This window comes from Nyctereutes procyonoides, unplaced genomic scaffold, assembly GCF_905146905.1.
Source record: "Nyctereutes procyonoides isolate TBG_1078 unplaced genomic scaffold, NYPRO_anot_genome, whole genome shotgun sequence".
Taxonomy (NCBI): Eukaryota; Metazoa; Chordata; class Mammalia; order Carnivora; family Canidae; genus Nyctereutes; species Nyctereutes procyonoides.
In genome coordinates, this window is record NW_026575146.1 from 42,108,504 (window position 1) to 42,132,204 (window position 23,701).

The 23,701-nt window shown below is 39.7% G+C and overlaps 1 protein-coding gene across 2 annotated transcripts in view; it reads left to right on the top strand.

Annotated features, from left to right (window-relative positions):
* The first annotated feature begins 740 nt into the window (after positions 1 to 740).
* The window catches only part of UBQLN1 (ubiquilin 1), a 47,635-nt gene continuing 24,674 nt past the window's right edge, over positions 741 to 23,701 (top strand). For both annotated transcript variants that reach the window (XM_055310970.1, XM_055310972.1), the window contains exon 1: positions 741 to 1,193. In XM_055310970.1, coding sequence (XP_055166945.1) covers positions 1,014 to 1,193 — 180 coding nt within the window. In that variant the 5' untranslated portion in view covers positions 741 to 1,013. The remainder of the gene's footprint in view (positions 1,194 to 23,701) is intronic.

Consider the following 23,701-nt stretch of genomic DNA (forward strand, 5'->3'; position numbering starts at 1 on the left):
GCTGTCCGGGCGGGGGGCGGCGGCCTGTCAGTAGAGGTGGCCTGATCGCCAGACCCAACCGGCTGACCCGAGGGCGGGCCGCCGGGGCCGCGGGGCCGCGAGTCCGCGGGATCGCGCAGGGTGGCTGCGGCCCACTTCCCTCGTTACGACGAAGCGCCTTCCTCCATTAACGTAGCTTCCACCTCCCGCGCACCGGGCAGTACGAGCAAGCATCTCAAAGGCTACAAGTAGGCAAACGGACGGCTGTTACCGCGACAGCCAGCACTCCCACTGCTGCCCTCCCCGCGGGGTCCCGGGTGCGCGCAAAGGCGAGGCGAGCGCTACGGCGCGGAGGGGCCGGGCACGGCCGCCGCGGGGTCCGCAGGGGGCGGGGGACGCTGCCGAACCACAGCGCGCAGGCGCGTCCGCGTCCGCGTCCGCGGCGCCCAGTGGTCGAGCCCCTTTCTAGTAATTTCGCTAGGCGTGAGGTCATCACCGCGCGCCGTTACCGTGCTTCCCAGAACACGCTAATTTGTTTTTTAGCCAAGGGGGTGAAATGAAATGAACTGATCCCTCCCGCCCCATTTTGCTCTTAGCTCTCCTCTCCGGCTGCGCCTACCCTCTGGGCCATGGAGCGGGAGAGGGAAAGAAAGGCGGCCGGGGCTGGAAGCGGGGCTGGCCGGGGATGACTCGGCGACGCCGCCAGCCGAGTTACCCGGCGTGCCCTGCGCGGCGCCGGCCGAGGGACGTGGGGGGAGGGGCGGGGAGGAGGAAGAGCGGCGGCGGCTGCGGATGTCGCTGCGACCGAGCGGCGTCTGAACTCGCGGCGGCTGCCGAGCGCCCAGCCCGGGCCTGCGCCGGAGCCCGCGCCGAGCTCCGCGGCCCCTCGCCTGCCGGGGCGGCCCTGCACCGGCTGTCACTGAGGCGGCGTGCCCCGCGTTCTCCGCTGCCCGGGCCGGCCGGCTCTGCCGTCTGCTGGCTCCCCCTCGCTCGCCCGCTCCCTCCTGCGCGCCTGAGTCACCGCCGCCGCCGCCATGGCCGAGAGTGGTGAAAGCGGCGGCCCTCCGAGCTCCCAGGACGGCGCCGCCGCGGCCGAAGGTGCAGGCGCCCCCGCGGCCGCTGCGGCCGCGGAGCCCAAGATCATGAAAGTCACCGTGAAGACCCCGAAGGAGAAGGAGGAGTTCGCCGTGCCCGAGAACAGCTCCGTGCAGCAGGTGAGGGCCGCCCTGGCCTCGGGCCCGGGTGGGGGTGGCGGCAGGACCTCCGCCCGCGGCGGGAGGACACGCTTTTGGGAGGGGACCGTCCCCCGAGGTGCTGTCGGCCCGCCTCGCGGGTCTCGCCCCGAATCAGATCACACCCAAGTTGCCGGGTGTGCTCCTTGGGACACCGCAGGCAGAGGCTTGTGGCGGGGCGCCGCGGCCTGCCGTGGGACTCGCCGACGCCGCTCCCCCCCGCGCCCTCCTCCGGCTCCCGCGGACCGCCAGCCCCCGCCCCCGCCCCCCGCCCCCGCCCCCGCCCCCCGCCGCCTCCCTCCGGCTGCTCACAAAGGAAAGGGACCACCGCCGGGCTCCGGGCGGGGTGGAGGCCGGGCTGGGCGAGGGTTCGCGGTAGCCTCCTCTGCGGTTTTGTCTCCTGAGTTTAAAAAAAAAAAAAAAAAAAAAAAGGGGTGGGTGGGTGGGTGCGTGCTCATTGTTTTACCTGCTTGCAGCTTAAGGTCGATTTTGGGGCGAGGAGCACGTGTACATTTAGTTCTGCGTTTTGATTGCTGAAATCTTTTCTACCTTCTAATCTTCAAAAAAAAAAAAAATTTAACCATGACGTAGAAATCGTTTTCAGCCACATCTTAATAGTACTAGCCTTAAGGAAGAAAGGTGGATGACTTTCATTGATGACTTGCGGTTTTCTTTTTAGTGTTTATCTAGCATCCCTTAGGTGCCAGTCATCGGGAAGGTTTTTGTTTGATTTTAGAGGGATGGTAGCCACGTTTTGCAGATATTAGCGGTGGCAGTCGAATGCAAGAGAACAAAATTGGAGTTAATGGAGAATATTGCCAGATAATTTGCTGCTTAAAATTGGGTTCGGGTGTACAAACTTTGCTGTTCAATTAAGAATCTTGAAGAATTCAACAAATTTGTTGTGGCTTATTGTTGAAAATATTTAGCATAGTTGTTGAATTGATCTCTGACGATCTAAAATGGGAACAGTTGGAGGAAACAACAATGTGAAATGTACATGTAAGTTTTCTCATAAACTGTAAATGGGATATTGGTTTACATAATCGTTCTGAAAGGTGGTGTAGAGTAGAGCAGGAAATAGTGGTGTGAATAGAGTAGAGCAGTAAGTAGAGTGTACCATCAACTGAGAAACTTTTACCACCTACTGAATCACCTTTTGTGTGTGTGTGGGGGGGGGGTCCCCAATTGTATAAAAATTTCTCTTAACATTTTAACATTTTCTAACATCTAGCAGAGTTGAAAGAATGGTACAGTGCACATTCATAGTTCATCATCTACAATTGACGTTTTATTTGCTTTATCACACAACTAATCATGTATTACTTCCTTTTACTTTTTGAATGCATTTTAGAGTAAGTTGCAAGTATCATTAAATGATTTCAACAAATATACCTGTATCATCCAAAGTTTTATCAAGATGTAGAACTTTACAGTTCAGTCACTCCCCTCCATACACCACTGTTTTGATTTTTTTCACCATTAGTTTTTGCCTGTTCTAGAACTTCACATAAATGGGATTATATAGTATATATTCTGTTTTTGAGATGCATTCTTGTATATGCCAGTAATTCCTGTTTATTGCTGTGTTTTCCACTGTGTGAATATGCCATTAATTAATGCATTCTGTTGAGGGCCACATGTTGGTTGCTCAGTTGGTTGCTGAGAACATACAAACTTTTTTTGTTGGACAGAGGGAGTTTTTCCTGTTAAAATTCTTAGAAGTGGAATGACTGGGTGATAGCGTAGTTGAAGGCTTAGTTATGAGAAACTGTCTTTTTAAAAAGAGCTTCTATCGCTCTTTTTAAAGGCTGGTCGAAAAGAAATAGCCCAGATGATTAACAACCCCTTAGCTGATGAATAAAGAATAAAATGTGATATATTCCTCTACAATGGAATACTATTCAGTATTCCACCAAAGGTTCCACCAAAGGTTCTTGGGAGTTCCTGTTGCTCCACATCCCTGCTGGCATTTGATAGTGTCAGTCTTTCATTTTAGCTCTGCTAGGTATATTAGCTTTTGAAGCCCTTAGATCTTCTTTCTAGGATTGCTAATTCAGGTCTCCACCTTCCTGCCTGCTTTCAGCATTTTATTGTAAAAGATTGGAAAGAGTCAATATTTTATAAATAGAAAAGTACATTTATTTTATGAGGTACTGTTAGGATTTATATATATATTGTGTGTGTGAGAGTGACATTAGAATTTTAAAGCCTGTGGGAGTTTTAATTTTACTTTTCTGTAACCAAAGTAAATTGGTTAAATTAAAGCTTTTCCGAAGCAACTTATTCTGATGACATTTGAATTTTTATTCTGAAAAGTGCTTTCTGTTGTCATTCATTCATTAAAATTAGTGCAGAGAGCAGAAGGGAGCTTCCAGGTAACGTGTCTAATTAGCTTGTTCCGGGATTTTGTAGTGCTCTAGGTTATAGTAAAAGATTTTGAAATCTAGTTCTCTGAAATATTCAGGCAACATACATTCTAGTCTTAGAAAACATTTTTATCATTTGAAACTTTTAGAATATTCATATACTTAGACATAACAAGTATTGTATTGCATAGATTTGAGCCTTTTCTTGTTAAGGGAAATTGCTGTGTTTCAGGATCATTACCACAAACATCATGTAACGTTATACTTTATGATGAGTGTAGAACTGTACTGTCCACTTTGGTACTACCAGCCACATCTGACTATTGAATACTTAAAATGTGGTTGGATTGATTTGAAATATGCTGAAAGCATAACTTACAGATTTTGAAAACCTGTGACTGGCTTCTTTCAGTTAATGTTTTCAAGGTTCATCTGTGTTGTTGTAGCATGGATCAGTTCTTCCTTTTTATTGCCGAATAGTATTCCATTGTAGGGGAATATATCGCATTTTATTCTTTATTCATCAGCTAAGGGGTTGTTAATCATTTGGGTTGTTTCTTTTCGACCAGCCTGAATAACGTCTCTGTGAACAACCCAAAAGTTTTTGTATAGACATGTCTTTGTATTTCTTGAGTGTGTACCTATGAATGGAAATGGTAGGTCATGTGGTAGTCTATGTTTAACTTTTTGAGGAACTGCCAAACTATTTTCCAAAGTGACTACACCATTTTATATTCCCACCAGGAGTGCATGAGGATTCTAATTACTCTACATTCCCCGGAACACTTGTTATTGTCTGTCTTTGATTATTGCCCATCCTAGTTACTGTGTAGTGCATCTCATTGTGATTACATGACTCAGTGTGGTCTGGGAGTCCTCAAGCCCTTTCTAGGAGGGCCACGAGATCAAAACTATTTTCACAATAATTCTATTGTATTTTTCACTCTAATTCTTCAAAAAATCAGCAGCACACTTTCTCGGAAGCTGTAAGATGTGATGGGATATTACAACAGTCTTCTTTATGAAACTAAAGTGATTAGCAAAAATTTAAAACAGTGCTACTCTTCACACTGGAGAAATATAGTTACTTTTCATAAGAATGTTATTTATATTATATGTAATGAGTTTACTGTTATTTTTTATTTATTTCTTTTTTAAAGATTTTATTTATTTATTTTTGAGAGAGGCAGAGACGTAAACAGAGGGAGAAGCGGGCTCCACACAGGGAGCCCAATGATGGGACTCGATCCCTGGCCTTCAGGATCACGCCCTAAGCCGAAGGCAGATGCTTAACTGCTGGGCCACCCAAGCGTCCCAGGTTTATTGTTATTTTTAAATGAATGTTTTTAAAGATGCCTCAGTTTTAGTTTTTAATAAAGCAAATATCAGTAGATACAATGTACATAAACAAAAGCTTGGGTTTCAGATTTGTGAGAGTGATGTCCTAAAGACCAAAAATTGCTCTGAATATTTAATACATTAAGTAGGTACTTGTAAGATGGTGGATTGACTCCAGATTCCACTAAATTGCCATTGCCTCTTGCCTAGAAACCATAGTAGCTTGCTGATGAGTCTCCCACCTCACTGCCTTCCCTCTAACATACATTCCTGGGTCAGTCTCTGTGAAATTTTAATCAGATGTTATCCTCTATTTAACTACCAATAGTTCTGCACTGATCTTAGACTTAAATAACTCAGCCATGGGGCCCCCTATGTGCTATATAGTTCCTGCCTACCTCTCCATTCTGATGTGTTCTTTCCTCCTCAGTTACTTGCTCTTGCCACATTGACTGTTTAGTTCCTTGATCTGTTAATTTTTTTTCCTGCCTCAGGACTATGTTCTTGCTACCTGTAAAGCCTCCTACTCTGCCTGTTCCCACTCCTACCTTAAATCTCAGTGTGAGGGTCACTTGCTCATATCCCTGATTGTCTAGACTGGGATTTCCTGCTGTATTTTCTCACAGCACTGTTTTTTGGTCATAATTCGTCACAATTTAAATTCAATATTTATGTGGTGTTTGATTAAGCTTATTTCTTCTGCTAGAGATGGTCTTTGATTGTTCACCATTGATTACCAAAGCATAACACATAGTTTGGGTTCAGTAAATATTTGTTTACAAGTGAATTTAGACCCATTATGTACAATAACATGTATTTAATAATAATTGCCTGTTATTGAGCCTTCATTGGGTGCAATATATACATGATCTCATGGCTTCTTGCCCTCATCAAAGCTTGCCTTAAATTGCTGTCCCCTTGGGTTATCACTGTCCAACCACAACGGGTTTCCTGCAGGGAGCCTGCTTCTCTCTCTGCCTGTATCTCTGCCTCTCTCTCCATGTCTCTCTCGAATAAATAATTAAAATCTTAAAAAAAAAAATTCAGATACCCATTAAATAGTGGAGCCTAGATTCAAATTCAGTGACTAACTTTGGAGGTGGTGGTTAGATTCAAATCTAACCACTACTCCAGGTTGCCTTGACTTTTCTAAAGTTTATTTATTTATATTTTTAAAAGTTTTTATTTAAATTTTAGTTAACATACAGTGTAATATTAACTTCAGGTGTATAATACAGTGATTACAATTAAATGTTAGAGTGATCAGAGTTTGGACTCACTAAATGAGTTCAACAATTATAATATGTGATACCATTTTGTGATTAATATATATGGGCTTTATCCTTCCCATTTCATACTGAATTTGCAGGCGGTAGGGGCTGTTTTGCTTACCTCCTAATCCCGTAGTGCTTGGCACATACTGTGTAATGCATGTTTTTATTGAGTGAACAAATAATGTCTTAAAGTTTTATTTGCAATACTTTGTACTTATTTGGAGATATTTTTAATTGTGATTTACTTAGAAAAATGTGATGCTTATTTTTAGTTGAAGTGTCTAATGGCATTTCTGTTTTTCTGTAAGAGCGGCTTCTATTTAAAAAAGAACATTTCATTAGGATTGGAGACTTAAGTTGATAACATCTGTAAATCTGTTTGATGCAAAAAGTTTTGGGTTAGCATACAAAACATTCTATTCATTATATGTATGATAAAGTGTATATATGTGTGTGTGTGTGTGTGTGTGTGCCGGTATTTTGCAAAATGTTTTCATTACCCCAGAAAATCTGAACTTTGGTCTTTCCAGGTAAATTTATGCCATTATGACCTGGTTTGATTTCTTACTGATAAGACAACATAGACTGCTTAGTTTACTTATTACTGGTTAAGCAGCTGCTACAGGTTTCTAGACTTGAGACTTGGGTGTAATGGTTTTTGGGAAAACAAACCCCCCAAAACAAACAAACAAACCCAAAACAACCTTTAAAACTCTTTCAGTGGATTCTGTTCAGAAAAGCACTTATCTCTATACCCATATATAATTTTCTATTTATTTTTGTTAAGCAGATGGATCATTAGCCTCATTTTTCTTTACTCTCTTTTCACTTGTTTATTTGTGTTGTGGTCTTTCCATATTGGCATGTGTGGAACTAACTTATTCCACACTTATTTATTATTCATAAAATTTTTGTTAGGATTTTAAGAAAGGGGGAAAGTGTTTATTGGCAAATTAATTTAAGTATATTGAAATGTCTGCATTTTTGAGACAATGTGAACATTGGAATTGGAGAGATTTTTGAGCAAGATGCTTTTACTCCTTTGAACCTCACTGGTAGCATTTTTAAAATGCAATATAATACTTCATTCACAAGATTGTATGGGGGCTTTCATGAGATAATATGTGTAAAGTATTTGGCTTAGGGTTTCTATGCTCTATTTGTATTGGTTTCTTTCCTCTTGCACCCTTTTATTTGACAGTGAGTTGAGTCTTAATTTTTTGCAGTAGAAGGAAGCTCTAATAGTATATAGCATGTGAATAATGAAACATTTAGTTTGCTATTCTTTGTCAGATTTAGATCATAGAAACTTTAAAAATAGTATGTTTTATAGCTAATGCACTATAACATTTATGGCTGAATGTTCAACTTTATAAGAAAAGAGAGTGCTTTTCCCATATAGCTGCTCATGTCTCTAGTTACGGCTCATATTCGATATCTTTGTGTTAGATTTATGCAATGTTTTTTAATGAGAGTACTAATTAATGTTACTTGGACATAGGTGTTTGGAGAGTGATAACTGGGTGAAATACTACATAGGATGATTTATTGAATATGGATTTTTTCTTTAGAGGTATTAGGAATATGGAATGAGGAACTGACTAAAAGACTTGTAACTTGGGGACGCCCGGGTGGCTCTGTGGTTTAGCACCGCCTTCAGCCCAGGGTATGATCCTGAAGTCCCACATTGGGCTCCCTGCATGGAGCCTGCTTCTCCCTCTGCTTGTGTCTCTGCCTCTCTCTCTCTGTGTGTCTCTGTGTCTCTCATGAATTAAATAAATAAAAATCTTAAAAAAAAAAAAGACTTGTAACTTAAAATACTAAAATAGCAAATATTTGAAGTATATTATTCTGACAACTGTTTAGAGTTCTTGCTAATGCTATTAATGTGTGGTTCTGCAAGAAATTCAATTAATATGTATGTTTTAATCAGAACTTTTTTTTAAAGGTCACAAAAATATTTTTTTGAGGATACTTAATAGCGGAGAGATGACTAAAGGCAAGTTTGGATTGTGGGATATTTGCAAAGGATGACAGTGTTTGTTTTAGGTAATCTAAAAATCAGATTAACTTAATTTTAAAACGTGGTTACGATTCAGAGTTTATCTTTACATAATTAGGCTTGAATATCTGAGTGTGTGAGTATTCTGCCCCCCAGGCATTTTCCATACCTCTCTCTATTCTCCCATCTGCCCTACAGAATAAATACCTCCATTTTAGGGGCAGAGACACTTAAGTAACATCCTCAAGGTCACAGCTTGAAAGTAACAAAACCAAGATTTGAATTAAAATCTAAATGTTTCAAAAACATTTTTTTCTTAAACATTTTTGTTTGCTCTCCTCACCTGGTGTGTCTTTCTTCCCCTAATCAATCAAGAACAGGAAATAAGTGAAGTGGGCCCTGAACCACTGAGATTGGTATCATAAAAGCTGATATACTAGATCATACGTTTTCATGTCAGGAGAGCATTTCAAATTATCTCAGCATTCTATTTTATTTGGTTTTCTAATTCTTAATTGCTTACTTGCCTCTTCTTCCCTGATTAAAAATAGTAAATTTAGAGGGGCGGGGGAGGTATGCTGTCAAGATAAGAGCTGACAGTCTGGCGAAAAAAGCAGATACTGGACACCTTGAGAGTTTGGAATAGTGTCACTGTATTGCAGAACAGCAGTAGATATATGCAGCAGTAACTCAGCATTCTCAAAAACTTGCGTTCTGATCACACCCAGGTAAACATAAATTAGCTGATGTGAAACACCTGACTTTGGGTGAGGTTGAGAGAAGAGGCTAGTGACATTTGTTTTGTACATACTGGGTTGATTTCAAACCGTTGGCTTAAATTACTTATCTGAAGTACGTTAGAATTTTGATTCTTCTGGTTATTGGGAAAACATGTAGTACTCCTAAGTTTTCAGCTGTTTGGCCCATTGTTTATTACTGTAGGTTGTCAGTGCAAGAGCAGAGTAGGAAACATACATTTATAGGAAAATATGGACCCGTAGAGGCCCATTCTAGCATGTATTTTTCATTTTGGATTAGTGGTGGCAATGTAAGCCTTAGGACAAAAATATCTAGATAGTCTAGAAATAAGTAAATTAGTAAAAATCTTTCCCTTCTGGTTAAGATTCTTCCCTAGGTAGATGAAAACATTTTATATAATTTGTTATATAAGTTTTATGTTTCTGCAGAGAAATAGGAGAAATAGTATCTGTGGACTGCTTTTATATAAAACAGCTTTGATAGTTTTCAAGGTTGCTAATTGTTTTTCTTTTTTTTTCTGTCAGTACTACTTAGCCTCTGATTTCCTCTTGTGTTCAACAAAATTGTAGTAAATAAAACAGACATGGAAGTAAAGTTCAAATGTTAGAAAATTTTTGGAAAGTTTGAAGCCACTATAAGCTGAAACTATTTCCCTCTACCTAAATAGTGTTTAGGAGTTTAAGGAAAATCTGAAGTATGTAGTTTCGGCTATTCTGTAAAAGTGTAATATTGGGGCCCCTGGGTTGCTCAGTTGGTTAGGTGTCTGCCCTCTGTCCTGGTCATGATACCAGGGGCCTGGGATCAAGTTCAGCATTGGGCTCCCTGCTCTGCAGGGAGTCAGCTTCTCCCCCTGCCCCCTCCCCCCATTCATTCTCTCTCTCACACTCACAAATAGATAAAATCTTTTTTAAAAAAATGAAAACAACATTGTTTACATTGATCATATTTGGGTTAAAGTTTTCTAAAATAATGCATATTTGGAAAAGCATATCTTAGATATTTGAGATGATACAATTATAAAAGTAAGGTTTATGGAGTAGCGGGCAGCTGAATCCCTTGGTTTTTGCTAGTTTGTTCAAAGCTTTGGATCATTTATTCAGAATCCAATTAGTCTTCTATTGGGATGCCTGGGTGGCTCAGCAGTTGAGCATCTGCTTTCTGATCAGGGCATGATCCCAGAGTCCTGGGACTGAGTCCCACATCAGGCTTCCTGCATGGAGCATGCTTCTCCCTCTGCCTGTGTCTCTGCCTCTCTCTCTCTCTCTCTCTCATGAATAAATAGAATCTTAAAAAAAATTAGTCTTCTATTTGGGGAGTGGTTCTAATATCTAAGTATTTTGACATTGGTTTGAAACTTAAAATTTATAAGAACTGAGTTAGAATTGGTAGTCAGATTATACATTTTCCCTTTGTATAGTACTAGACATATAGTTGAACTCTATCACCATCTCTAACATAATGCTTTCCAACTTGCACTATGAAGTGCTGTGAACTCATATTGAATTGCTTTAGGTGCCCCCGAAAACCGGGAGTTCCATGAGATTGGAGAATCCTATATTTATTGATACTAATTTTGAACAGCGCTGGAAATTCTGTAAGAGAAAGTGATTTGGGGACGCCTGGGTGGCTCAGTGTTAGGCACGTCTGCCTTTGGCTCAAGGCGTGATCCTGGATTCCCGGGATGGAGTCCCCCATCTGGCTCCCTGCGTGGAGCCTGCTTCTCCCTCTATGTCTCTGCCTCTCTCTCTAGGTCTCTCGTGAATAAATAAATAAAATCTTTAAAAAAAGAGTTGCTTTTTTTTTTTTTTTGTAATGGGTCAGGACTGGTTTAGTTTTTTGAGGTTTTGTTGTGAGGATTGAATGAGATAGTATATGGTGCCAGGAGCAGTGTAGCTGCTTAATCAAAAAATGATTCGTTTAAATGCTTTATGAACTGTGCCATGGGATTTTACTCTCTTGCTTTGGGGCATCATTGATCAGCCTATAGTCTGTCCAGAAAGTCCCGATTATCCTTAAGATACTGATATTAGGAGGACTCCAGCCCTTCAGTATTACTAAGTGCTCAACTAAACTTTTCATAGCTGTTCTATAAGCTTTTGAGGTTATGGCTGTTTTGTACAGCCTGTCTTAACTGTCTTTGTCAGATATAGTGCTCACAGGTGATCATCTCTTATTCTTGAGTGATCATCTCTGTTGTGATTTCCAGGTCTGGTATCTACTCTGGTCCGCTACCTAAAATTAGAGCATCTTCATCGTCAGTTCCTTTCAGATGAGCTGCCAAAGGCAAGGTCTATGTTAGCTTTCTGGCTAGGTGAGACACTTGAAATTGGAATGCCCAGGAAAGTTGGTCTCCTGTGTTTTGCTTTCCTGTTGTTTCTTACGTAGCGGGCATTTACAATCGACTATTTTTTATTTTATTTATTCATGAGAGACACACGGGGCGGGGGGGGGCGCGACCCACAGGCGGAAGGAGAAGATGACTCCCGGTGGGGAGCCCGATGTAAGACTTGATCCTAGGACCCCGGGATCATGCCCTAAGCCGGAGACAGATGTCTGCTCAACCACTGAGCCACCCAGGTATCTCTACAGTTAACTTCTATTTTTTTATTTAAAGATTTTTATTCATGATATATATATATATATATATATATATATATATATATATATAGAGAGGGAGAGAGAGAGAGAGAGAGAGGGAGAGAGGGGGGCAGGCAGAGAGAGAGAGAAGCAGGCTCCATGCAGGAAGCCCGATGTGGGACTCAATCCTGGGACTCTGGGATCATGCCCTGAGCCAAAGGCAGACAGACACTCAAGCACTGAGCCACCCAGGTGTCCCTACAGTCAACTTTTAAACATATTTTTAATTGAAGTTTATAGTACAGAAGAATGCACTCATCATGAATGTATGGTTTCATGTATTAAGCACAAAGGTCCAATTCCTCAGAAGTCACCTTATGATCCCTTAAAATTACCACCTTCTCCCAAAGGTAACTACTATTACTTTTCACAATATGGATTTTGCCCCCTCCTACCTCCTTTAAAAAAAAAAAAAAACTTTATATAAGTCAAATCACAGTTTATCTTCGTTAGTGATTGGCTTTTGTTCTCCACTGAGGGATCCATGATGATACGTGAGTATAGTTTGTTGTCATTGTGTTTGTCATATAGTTTGTTGTCATAGTGTGTTGTCATTGTCATTACTAATATCTTAGTAAATATAACACAATTTCTTCTTCTAAAGAACAGTTGGGTTATTTAAAGTTTTTGGCTAATAACAAAGAATACTGGTTTGAACTTCCTTGAACATATCTTTTGGTGTACCTATGGATCCGTAATTTGTTAGATAAAATCTTGTAAGTGGAATTGTTGGGTAAGCATCGGTTCAACTTCTGCCTCAATATTTTTCCAAAATACAACAATTTATACTGCTACCTGTAATGTATGTGGATTCCAGTTGTTCCACATCATCTACAACTTTCTGTACTAGTCTTTTAGGTTGAATGTATCATTGTTTTTTTTTTTTTTAAAGATTTATTTATTTATCCATGAGAGACACAGACTGAAAGAGGCAGAGGGAGAAGCAGGCTCCCTGCAGGGAGCCCCATGTGGGATTTGATCTTGGATCCCGGGATCTTGACCTGAACCAAAGGGCGGCGCCCAACTGCCCAGCCATCCAGACGTCCCATATCACTGGTTTTGATTTGAAAATTACCTAATTGATAATTAGGAAAAAAAGCACATTTTCCTTTGTGTTAGCCATTTAGCTTTTATTTTGTGAAGTTCCTGTTTTAGTCTCTTGAACTGTTTTTTAATTGGGTTTTGTCTTGGTGATTGTGCATATCCTGTATAAAACCTGGATTCAAGCCCTCTTGGTTGTTGATATTTTAGATGTTTTCTCTGTTGCTTATCTCTGTTAATGATAGTTCAGTTTATTGTGCCTCATGAGTGTGTGTGGGGGGGGGTGGGGGGGGGAGACTCCCTGCTGAGTAGAGAGCAGCTGTGGGTCCTGATTAGAGGACCTGACCAAAGGCAGATGCTTAACTGACTGAGCCACCCAGGCGTCCCTATTGTCCCCCCCCCTTTTTTTTTCCCCAAATGCTTACATCCTTTTGTGTCCCGCTTAGGAAATCTTTTCCAGTTGTATAGAATTTTATTGATTTCTATTTTGGGGACTGTTTAATTGCATGGCAATGTTTAATTTCCATGTGGTCATAGTACATGCTTGGTAAGATTTTAACTTAAAATATGCTGACTTGCTTTATGGCACAGCATATGGTCTAGTTTTATAAATGTACTTAGAATGCTTATTCTGTAGTTGTTGGATGCAGTTTTCTATACATTCCAGTTAAGACATTATTTAATTATGTTCAAATCTTTTATATCCTTACCTTTTTTTCTTTTTCCTATTTTATTCTATCAGGTACTGAGGTAAATGTGCTCAAATCTTACTGTACTTTTGGATTTGTGTGTTTTTCATTGTGGTTATGTTAGGTTTTATGTACTTTGAAGCTGTCTTATATATGTATACATATAAAGTTTTGGTTTGCAAATTTAACACTTCAGAATGTTGAAATGTCTTGTTGCTTTTGTATTAAAGTCTGTTTTGTTGTTTAGAATAACCTCACTCACTTTGGTTATACCCATCTTTTTTTTTTTTCAATCTTTCTTTTTCTTTGCAGTTTAGGAATACCATTTTTAAGCAGCATGAAGTTGAGTTTTTATTTATTTTTTTATTTTATTTTTTTTTAAATAATTTTTTTTTTTTTATTTATGATAGTCACAGAGAGAGAGAGAGGGTCAGAGACATAGGCAGAGGGAGAAGCAGGCTCCATGCACCGGGAGCCCGATGTGGGATTCGACCCTGGGTCTCCAGGATCGCGCCCTGGGCCAAAGGCAGGCGCTAAACTGCTGCGCCACCCAGGGATCCCGAAGTTGAGTTTTTAAATCCAGTTTGGTAGTCCTTGTCTTTTTAATATATAGTCTATTATGTAATTGCTGCTAAATTTGGTTTACATTTATCCATTATATTATTATTTATTTTTCCTGTTTATTCTTTTCTGTTAGGTTGGTGGATGTATTCTGTTTTTTACTATTAAGTTGGTGGATGTTTCTGTTTTTACTATTTTTTTTTAGTACTAGAGATTACCATATGCATCTTAATTTGTAAAATGACTAAATAAGTACTTGTACTTCTTCCTATTTAGTCCTTAAACTAAAGGACTAGTTAACTGGAACAGTTAAACTCCCACCTGCCTCTGGACTAGACGTTCTTTCATAATAACACAAGGCATTATTATTAATGCTTTATCAAAATTTTATTTTGATTTACCCATGTATATATTCCACTTTTTATTCCTTCTTTTAGGGTTTTTTTCTTTTGTCTGAGGAATACATTAACATTTCCTATAGTCTGTATATGCCAGGTAATATTTTAGTTTTTGTATGTCTGAAAATGTTCACTTTGAGGAATTTTTTTTTACTGTATGTAAAATTTTAGGCCAGCCAGTTATTCTTCCCTCTTCTAAATTTTTTTTTTTTATGGGTGATTTCAAGTATATGGGGAATAGATATTAGTTAAACCCTCAGGAATCCTGTACCCACCTTTGACAGCTAATCTTAAAGCCATCCTTGTTTCAAGTATACTTTCCCTTAAGGCACCTTCCCCATCATTTTTTTTTTTAAGATTTTATTTATTTATTCAACAGAAAGAGCATAAACATGGGAAAGGGAAAAGCAGGCTCCGTGTGGGGCTCAATCCCAGAACGTGGGATCATGACCTGAACTGAAGGCAGACACCTAACTGAGCTGCCCAGGCACCCTACCTTTCCTCATTATTTTTTTTTATTTTTATTTATTTTTATTTATTTATTTATTTTTATTTATTTATGATAGTCACAGACAGAGAGAGAGAGAGAGAGAGAGAGAGAGAGAGAGGCGTAGAGACATAGGCAGAGGGAGAAGCAGGCTCCATGCACCGGAGCCCAATGTGGGATTCGATCCTGGGTCTCCAGGATTGCGCCCTGGGCCAAAGGCAGGCGCCAAACCGCTGCGCCACCCAGGGATCCCTTCCTCATTATTTTGATGCATCTCTCATGCATTATATCATTTCATCCTTTAATATTTCAGGATGTGTCTTTAAAAAAAATGAGGACCTTCTGGGGCATCTGGGTGGCTTGGTCGGTTATGTGTCTGCCTTTGGCTCACATCATGAACCCAGGGTGCTGGGATTGAGTCCTGCATTGGGCTCCCTGCTTGCCAGGAACCTGCTTCTGCCTCTCTCTCTGCTGCTCCCCCTGCTTGTGCTTTCTCACATTCTCTGTCAAATAAGTAAATAAAATATTTAAAATAAAAAAAGGTCCTAAAAAAAAGTCCTTTTTTTATTTTAAAGATTTTATTTACTTATTCATGAGAGACAGAGATAGAGAGAGAGAGGCAGAGACACAGGCAGAGGGAGAAAAATAAATTTTTTTTTAAGGACCTTTTTAAAAATCGATACATTATTCTGCCTTTGTAGTGAATAATCCCTTAATTTCATCAGTTCAGGATTTCCTTGCTATCTCAAAATGAGTTTTTAGCATAATGATAGAATAATTATATATTTTTAATCGTTTTCAAAAAAGACTTGTATTTTTTTAGAGTAGTTTTATACTCACAGCAAATTGAATGGAACGTACAGTGTCCATACCCCCTGCTCCACATCCCCCCACCTCCCAAAGCATCAACATCCCACTCTGTAGTTGTACGTTTCTTAAAATTGATGGGCATCACCTAAAGTCCATACTTTAAGATTCACTCTTCTACATTTTTTTTTTAAGATTTTTTTTTTTTTCTTATTTTAGAGACCACACCAGCAGGGGTAGAGCCCTAGGGAGAGGGACAAGCCAACTCTGCTGAACAGGGAGCCTGATATGGGGCTTGATCTCAATGATCTGAGCTGAAGTCAAACACCCACAGACTGAGCTATCCAGGCTCCTCCATAGTTTAAGATTCATTCTTGATGTTTTTATATTCTGTGGGCTTTTTTTTTTTTAAGATTTTATTTATTCATGAGAGAGACAGAGACACAGGAAGAGAGAGCCCCTGGCTCCTGCCCCAGGCAGGACTCCCTGGATCACGCTCTGACCAAAGGCGCTTAACCGCTGAACCACCCAGGTGTCCCTATTCTGGGTTTTGACAAATGTTTAATGACATGTACTCTGCCTATTCATTATCCTTTCCTATATATACACATACATACATACATATGGTTTCATATAATGTTTTTAGCACTGAATAATATTCTGTGGTCTGGATGTACCACAGTTTATTCATTCACCTATTGAAGAATATCTTGGTTGCTTCTGAATTTTGATAGTAATGAGTAAAACTGCTATAAACATGTGTGTGCAGATTTTTGTGTGTACATAAGTTTGCAGCTTTTATCATTTGTTAATATTACTTAGCTTCTGATTTTCTCCTTTTGTGTGGACCTAAGTTTTTTTTTCTTTTTTTTTTTTTTTTAAGATTTTATTTATTCATGAGAGACACACAGAGAGAGGTAGAGACACAGGCAGAGGGAGAAGTAAGTAGGCTTCATGCAGGGAGCCCGACATGGGACTCGATCCTGGGACTCCAGGATCATACCCTAGGCTGAAGGCAGGTGCTGAACCGCTGAGCCACCCCGGGGATCCCCTGGACCTAAGTTTTTAACTTTTTGGGGTAAATACCAAGGAGTGTGATTGCTGGTTCAATTGGTAAGAGTATGTTTAGCTTTACAAGAAACTGCCAAACTGTCTTCCAGAGTGTACCAAATGGTATCTCATCAGCAATGAATAAGAGTTCCTGTTCCATATCCTTGCTGGCATCTAGTGTTGTATTTTGGATTTGGTCATTCTGTCTAGTAAGAGTGTAGTGCAGTTTCCAAGTTTTATTTTTTAGTTCCCTAATGACATATGTGGAGCATCTTTTCATGTGCTTGTTTGCATTTTGTATATCATTTTTGGTGAGGTGTTAAAGTCTTTTGCCTATCTTTAAAATCAGCTTACCTGGTTGTTAAACTGTTGAGTTTTAGTTTTTCATATATTTTGGATAATAGTCCTTTATCAGATAGACGTGGCTTTTTTGCAGATATTTTCACTCAGTTTGGCTTGTTTCTCATTTGTTTAAAAAGATTAAGTTTTGAAGTGGAATACAGATAAGATTCATACATTGCTAGTGACTGATAAGTTTCTTTTTTTTCTTTTTTCCTTCCTTTTCTTTTCCAGTATCTGTGCCTTTCTTTTACTGCCTTGTTGGATTGACTGGGACTTTGAATACCATGTTGAGCAGAGTGGTGGTGGTGATTGGGTGGGGGGAGTGTGTGTGAGATATTCTTGGTTTGTTCCTTATCTTAGTGGGAAAGCATTCACCATTAATTATGATGTTAACTGCACATATTTCTTAGATGCACATTAGCAGGTCTAGGTATTTCCTTTTTATTCCTAATTTGTTGAGACTTTTGTCATGAATGAATGTTGTCACATGCTTTTTTACTGTTGACTGATAATATGATTGTTTGGTTTTCCTTCTTTTGTCTGTTGATAAAGTGAATTACATTAATTTTCAAATGTTGACTTAGCCTGTTGGTTCTCTGCATATTGCTGGATTTGATTTACTAGTATTTTGTGGAGGATTTCTTTCTTTTTTTTCAAAGATTTTATTTATTCATGAGAGACACAGGGAGAGAGCGCGAGAGAAGCAGAGAGACAGGCAGAGGGAGAAGCAGGCTCCATGCAGGAGCCCAATATGGGACTCAATCCCTGGACTCTAGGAACATGAGCTGGGCCGAAGGCAGGCGCCAAACTGCTGAGCCACCCAGGGATCCCCTAGTGGAGGATTTCTACATCTGTGTTCATAAGGGATATTGGTCTGTAGTTTTCTTGTACTTTGTTTTTTTGGTTTGGTTATCAGGGTGGTATTAGCCTCATGAAATGAGTTGAGAATTGTATTTCTTTCTTTTTTTTTTTTTCTTAAAGATTTTATTTATTTATGAGAGACACAGAGAGAGGCAGAGACATAGGCAGAGGGAGAAGCAGGCTCCTTGCAGGGAGCTTGAAGCAGAACTCTGGGATCACACCCTGATTTAAAGGCAGACGCTCAACCACTGAACCACCCAGGTGTCCCCGCTTGTATTTTCAAAAGAGATTGAATGAGTTCTGGTAGCTTCACTCTTTGAAGAAATTGACTCGTTTCATCAAACTTGTCACAGCGTGTGTGGAATGTCCCTTATCCTTTTACTGTACATGAAGTCTGTAGACTTTCCCTTCTGTTCCTGATAATATTAATTTATGTATTTCTGCTTTTTCTTGGTCAATCTAGCTAGAGATTTATCAGTTTTACTGATACTTTAAAAGATTTTTCTCTTGTTCTGTTTTTATTTTGCTGATTTCTGCTTTTTTTTATATCCCTCGTTTGGGTTTCATTTGCTCTCTGAGTTTCTAAAATTTTTATTTATTTATTTATGATAGTCACAGAGAGAGAGAGAGAGAGGCAGAGACACAGGCAGAGGGAGAAGCAGGCTCCATGCATCGGGAGCCCGACGTGGGATTCGATCCCGGGTCGCCAGGATCGCGCCCTGGGCCAAAGGCAGGCGCCAAACCGCTGTGCCACCCAGGGATGCCATCTCTCTGAGTTTTCTTTCTTTTCTTTTCTTTTCTTTTCTTTTCTTTTTCCTTTCCTTTCTTTTCTTTTCTTTTTCCTTTCCTTTCCTTTCCTTTCCTTTCCTTTCCTTTCCTTTCCTTTCCTTTCCTTTCCTTTCCTTTCCTTTCCTTTCCTTTCCTTTCCTTTCCTTTCCTTTCTTTCTTTCTTTCTTTCTTTCTTTTCTTTCTTTCTTTCTTTCTTTCTTTCTTTCTTTTCTTTCTTTCTTTCTTTCTTTTCTTTCTTTCTTTCTTTCTTTCTTTCTTTCTTTCTTTCTCTTTCTTTCTCTTTCCTTTTCTTATGATAGGCACACAGAGAGAGAGAGGCAGAGACATAGGCAGAGGGAGAAGCAGGCTCCATACACCGGGAGCCCGACGTGGGATTCGATCCCGGGTCTCCAGGATCGCGCCCTGGGCCAAAGGCAGGCGCCAAACCGCTGCGCCACCCAGGGATCCCCTCTCTCTGAGTTTCTAAAGGTTAAAACTTAAATTATAGATTTGTGATCTTAAATGTAAGCCTAATACTGTGAATTTCTCTAGGTATTGCTTTATCCAAATCTCATACATTTTGACATATTGTAGCTTAATTTTCATTTAGTTGGAAGTACTTCTAATTTCTACTCAAGACTTCCTTTTTGACCCTTGAATTATTTAGAAGTATTTTGTTTAACTTGGAGATTTTCCTGGTAATCATCTTTTACTGGTTTTTAGTGTAATTCTGAAATTGCCAGGGAATATATTTACATGATTTCAGTTATCTTAAATTACCAAGGTTTTTCTATTATCCACTTTATGGTCTAGCTTGGTGAGCAACCCACGTGTACTTAAAAACTTTCATTTTCAGAGCCCCTGGGTGGCTCAGTTGGTTAAGCATTCCATTCTTGATCTCAGGGTCATGAGTTCAAGCCCTTCATTGGGCTCCGTGCTGGGCGTGAAGCCTACTTTAAAAGAAAGTTTCATTTTCATCTACAGGTTTGTAGGTTTGTTTGTTGAGGATTTTTTGTGTGGGAGTGGTTGTATCCTTTTGATGACATTTGATATGTTCCTTTATCATTTTTATTTTTTGGCAACATTTGTTGTTCTGATTTAGTTGGTCTGGGGTGGGAACTGAGAAATTATTTCTACCAAGTTTACCTGGTAAAGGTGAATGCTGCTTATCTGGGCCTTTGAGAAGTACAGCTCTAGGGCAGTTTGGCAACCTTGTCATTATTGACACTTTGAACTTGATAGTTCTTTGTTGTTGGGTGGGACTATCCTATGCATTGTAGGATGTATGGCAGTATGTCTGGGCTCCACCCACCATATGACAGTGGTATTTAACCCCTGTTGTGACAAGCAGAAATGTCTACAGAGTTTGCCAGATGCTTCCCAGAGTGGATCCACCTGCCTTGGGTACCACTGCTCTAGGGTGCCTGGAAAAAACTCTTACATCCATATCTTTAGGTATTTTTCTTTTAGGATAGTTAGATTTTCCTTGGAGATGCTATAATAATATAGTCTAACTGCCTGATGGTGAAGGCCCTAGCTTTCGGTTTCATAGATGGGTAGTGAAGGGGGTAAAGGCTCAGCATCTAATGTGTCAGGTTTAGTTTTTTTCATTTTATTTTTATTTTTTATTTTTTAATAAATTAATTTTTATTGGTGTTCAATTTACCAACATACAGAATAACACCCAGTGCTCATCCCGTCAAGTGTCCCCCTCCGTGCCCGTCACCCATTCACCCCCCCCCGCCCTCCTCCCCTTCCACCACCCCTAGTTCATTTCCCAGAGTTAGAAGTCTTTATGTTCTGTGTCCCTTTCTGATATCTCCCACACATTTCTTCTCCCTTCCCTTATATTCCCCTTCACTATTATTCATATTCCCCAAATGAATGAGAACATACACTGTTTGTCCTTCTCTGATTGACTTACTTCACTCAGCATAATACCCTCCAGTTCCATCCACGTTGAAGCAAATGGTGGGTATTTGTCGTTTCTAATGGCTGAGTAATATTCCATTGTATACATAAACCACATCTTCTTTATCCATTCATCTTTCGATGGGCACCGAGGCTCCTTCCACAGTTTGGCTATTGTGGACATGGCTGCTAGAAACATCGGGGTGCAGGTGTCCCGGCGTTTCATTGCATCTGAATCTTTGGGGTAAATCCCTAACAGTGCAATTGCTGGGTCGTAGGGCAGGTCTATTTTTAATTCTTTGAGGAACCTCCACACAGCATCACTTGCCATCAGGGAAATACAAATCAAAACCACAATGAGATACCACCTCACACCAGTGAGAATGGGGAAAATTAACAAGGCAGGAAACAACAAATGTTGGAGAGGATGTGGAGAAAAGGGAACCCTCTTACACTGTTGGTGGGAATGCGAACTGGTGCAGCCACTCTGGAAAACTGTGTGGAGTTTTTTTCATTTTATATTGTACTCCCAGTCTCATTGTGCCTTGTGTGTTCTTTAGTCCAGAGATTCTCTGTTCCCTTTCTAGAGAAGAAAAACGTCCCTTAGTCTCTTGATGGATTTGAGGAGGGGCAGTTGTTGCTTGGTGTGAAGTGAGGATATGTCTGCTTCCGAGACTTGCAAATAGTCCTCTGTGTTTTAGCCCTTATAAGTCTCTCAACCCATGACCCCCTGCCCTCAGCCTCTGGTGGTACCAGTATTGAGTCTTCTAGGAATTCTGTAGATTCTGGGGATTGAATTAGCTATTGTTTTCTGCATTGTCAGTTTAGGATTCAGTTCTCTTGGGTCTGCTAAATTAATTGATCAGGTGTTCATCCGATGTCCAGCTTTAAAATTTTGTTCCAGTTGAGACTGAAAAGTCTCAGTTTTTTCTGTTATCTCTTTTTGCTAATCCTGTCCCAGAAAGAGATTTGTATCTGGGATATATAAAGAACTTTTGAGGAGTGCCTGCATGGCTCAGAAGAGCATGTGACTTGATCTTAGGGTTGCAAGTTTGAGCCCCACATTGGGTAGTAAAGATTACTTAAATAAACAAAACTTTTAAAAAAGAATTTTTGCAATTCAATAATAAAAAGACAAACCAATACAAAAAAGGGCAAAAAATCCGAATAAATAGTTCTCCAAAGAAGATTTATAACTATGCACATGAACAGATATTTAATAGCTATCAGGGTAGTGCAAATCAAAACCGCTAGGATAGCTTATAATTTAAAAAATCAGATAATAAATATTGGTGAGGATGTGGAGAGATTGGAACCCTTATACACTGCTGGTGGGAATATACAATGGTGCAGCCACTTAGGATAATACTCTGGTGGTTCCTCAAATGGTTAAATAAAGAGGTACCATATGACCCAGTAATTCTACATCTTGGTATATACTGAAGAGAAATGAAAACCTGTGTCTACACCAGAACCTGTATATGAATGTTTACAGCAGCATTTATATATAAGCCCAATGGTGGAAACAACCCAGATGTCCCATCAGTTGATTAAGAATACAGAGAATGTTGTATATCCATGCAATGGAATAATATTTGGCTATAAAAAGTAAGGAAGTACTGATACATGTTATAGCATGAGTGAACCTTGAAAATGCCAAAAAGCCAGTTAACAAAGACCACATATTATATAATTGTATTTATATGAAATGTCAAGCATAGGGAAATCTGTAGAGATAGAAAGTAGATTAGTGGTTTCTTAAGGGTTGCAGTGATGGGGAATAGGGAGGTGATAGCTAAAGGGTAATAGTTTCTTTTAGAGAAGATGAAAATGTTCTAAAATTGGTGATAATTGCACATATCTGTGAATATACTGAAAACCATTGAATTGTACACCTTAAATGGGCAAAAATTGTATGGTATGTGAGTTATACCTACATAAAGCATTAAAAAATCCTTTACTATTTTAGTGGGAAGTTAGGATGTAAGAATAGATGTGTTTTTTTAGTTTGGCATCGTACCTTCAAATCCTAAAATATACTAAAATACTATGTAATTTTATACTTAGTTAAATCCCCCCACATATGAGGGATGTTAAAGATTCTGAAAAGGTTTTCTTTAAGGTTAGGAAACATTTAGACTTAAATTAATCCCATTTTATAATATAAAATAGATATCATAGTTTAGGTAGGTTGGTTCTTGAAGTCAAGTTTCAATCCTAACCTGGCAGTTTATTAGCCGTGTTACTGAGAGGGACATATTGAACCTCTCTTTGTTTCTGTATCTGAACTAGGATTAAAACCTATCTACCTCAGAGATATTGAGGGTTAAAAGGCTTGGCATAGTAGTAGCTACTATTTATTGATCACCAGCAATGTCCTTGATGCTTGCATTTTACATACATTGTCATTCAGTCATTAGAAAACCATGTTATCTGGGGCACCTGGGTGGCTCAGTCAGTTAAGCATCTGCCTTCACCTCAGGTCCTGATCTCAGGGTCCTGGGATCAAGTCCTAAGTTGGGCTTCCTGCTCAGTAGGCAGTCTGTTTCTCCCTCTGTCTCCCCCTGATCATGTTCTCTCTCTCTTTCAAAATCTTTTAAAAAAAGAAGAAAAGGAAACCGTGTGTTCTGCTGCTTGTTACATTATTACTATTTCTAGTAGCTACCAAAGGGAGAGAAATGACCTGTCAGTGATAGGAAAATGGTTAAATTATTGATTGGCCTCTCCAGAGGATATCACCAAATGGTGTTTTACAAAGATTTTTTAGTTATTTGGAAATCGTTATCTTGGATAAAAAAAAAGTTACAGATTATGTACTTTCAGAGAAAGAGCTTAGATGGAAAAACTAAAATATTTACTGTGACATAATTTTGCATCGTCTTTATGATAAAACAGTTGTTTACACTGAGTGTTGTAACTTGATTATGGAAAATTTCATTCATACAAAAAGAGCGTGTGATGAACTTTCACGCATTTCTCATTTTCAACAATTATTGTCATAGATCACCTGTGTTTTATTTATATCCCTCTACACTTCCCCTTCCCTTCCTTCTGCAAGATTTTATAATGTTTCAGATATTATTTAATGTATCTTCCTACTTATTATGACAACCAAAAATACTCCCTTATATTTCCAAAACATTCCCTTGGTGGTAGTGCCTTCATCTTTTGATACCCATTTTTGTAGGGCATTGGG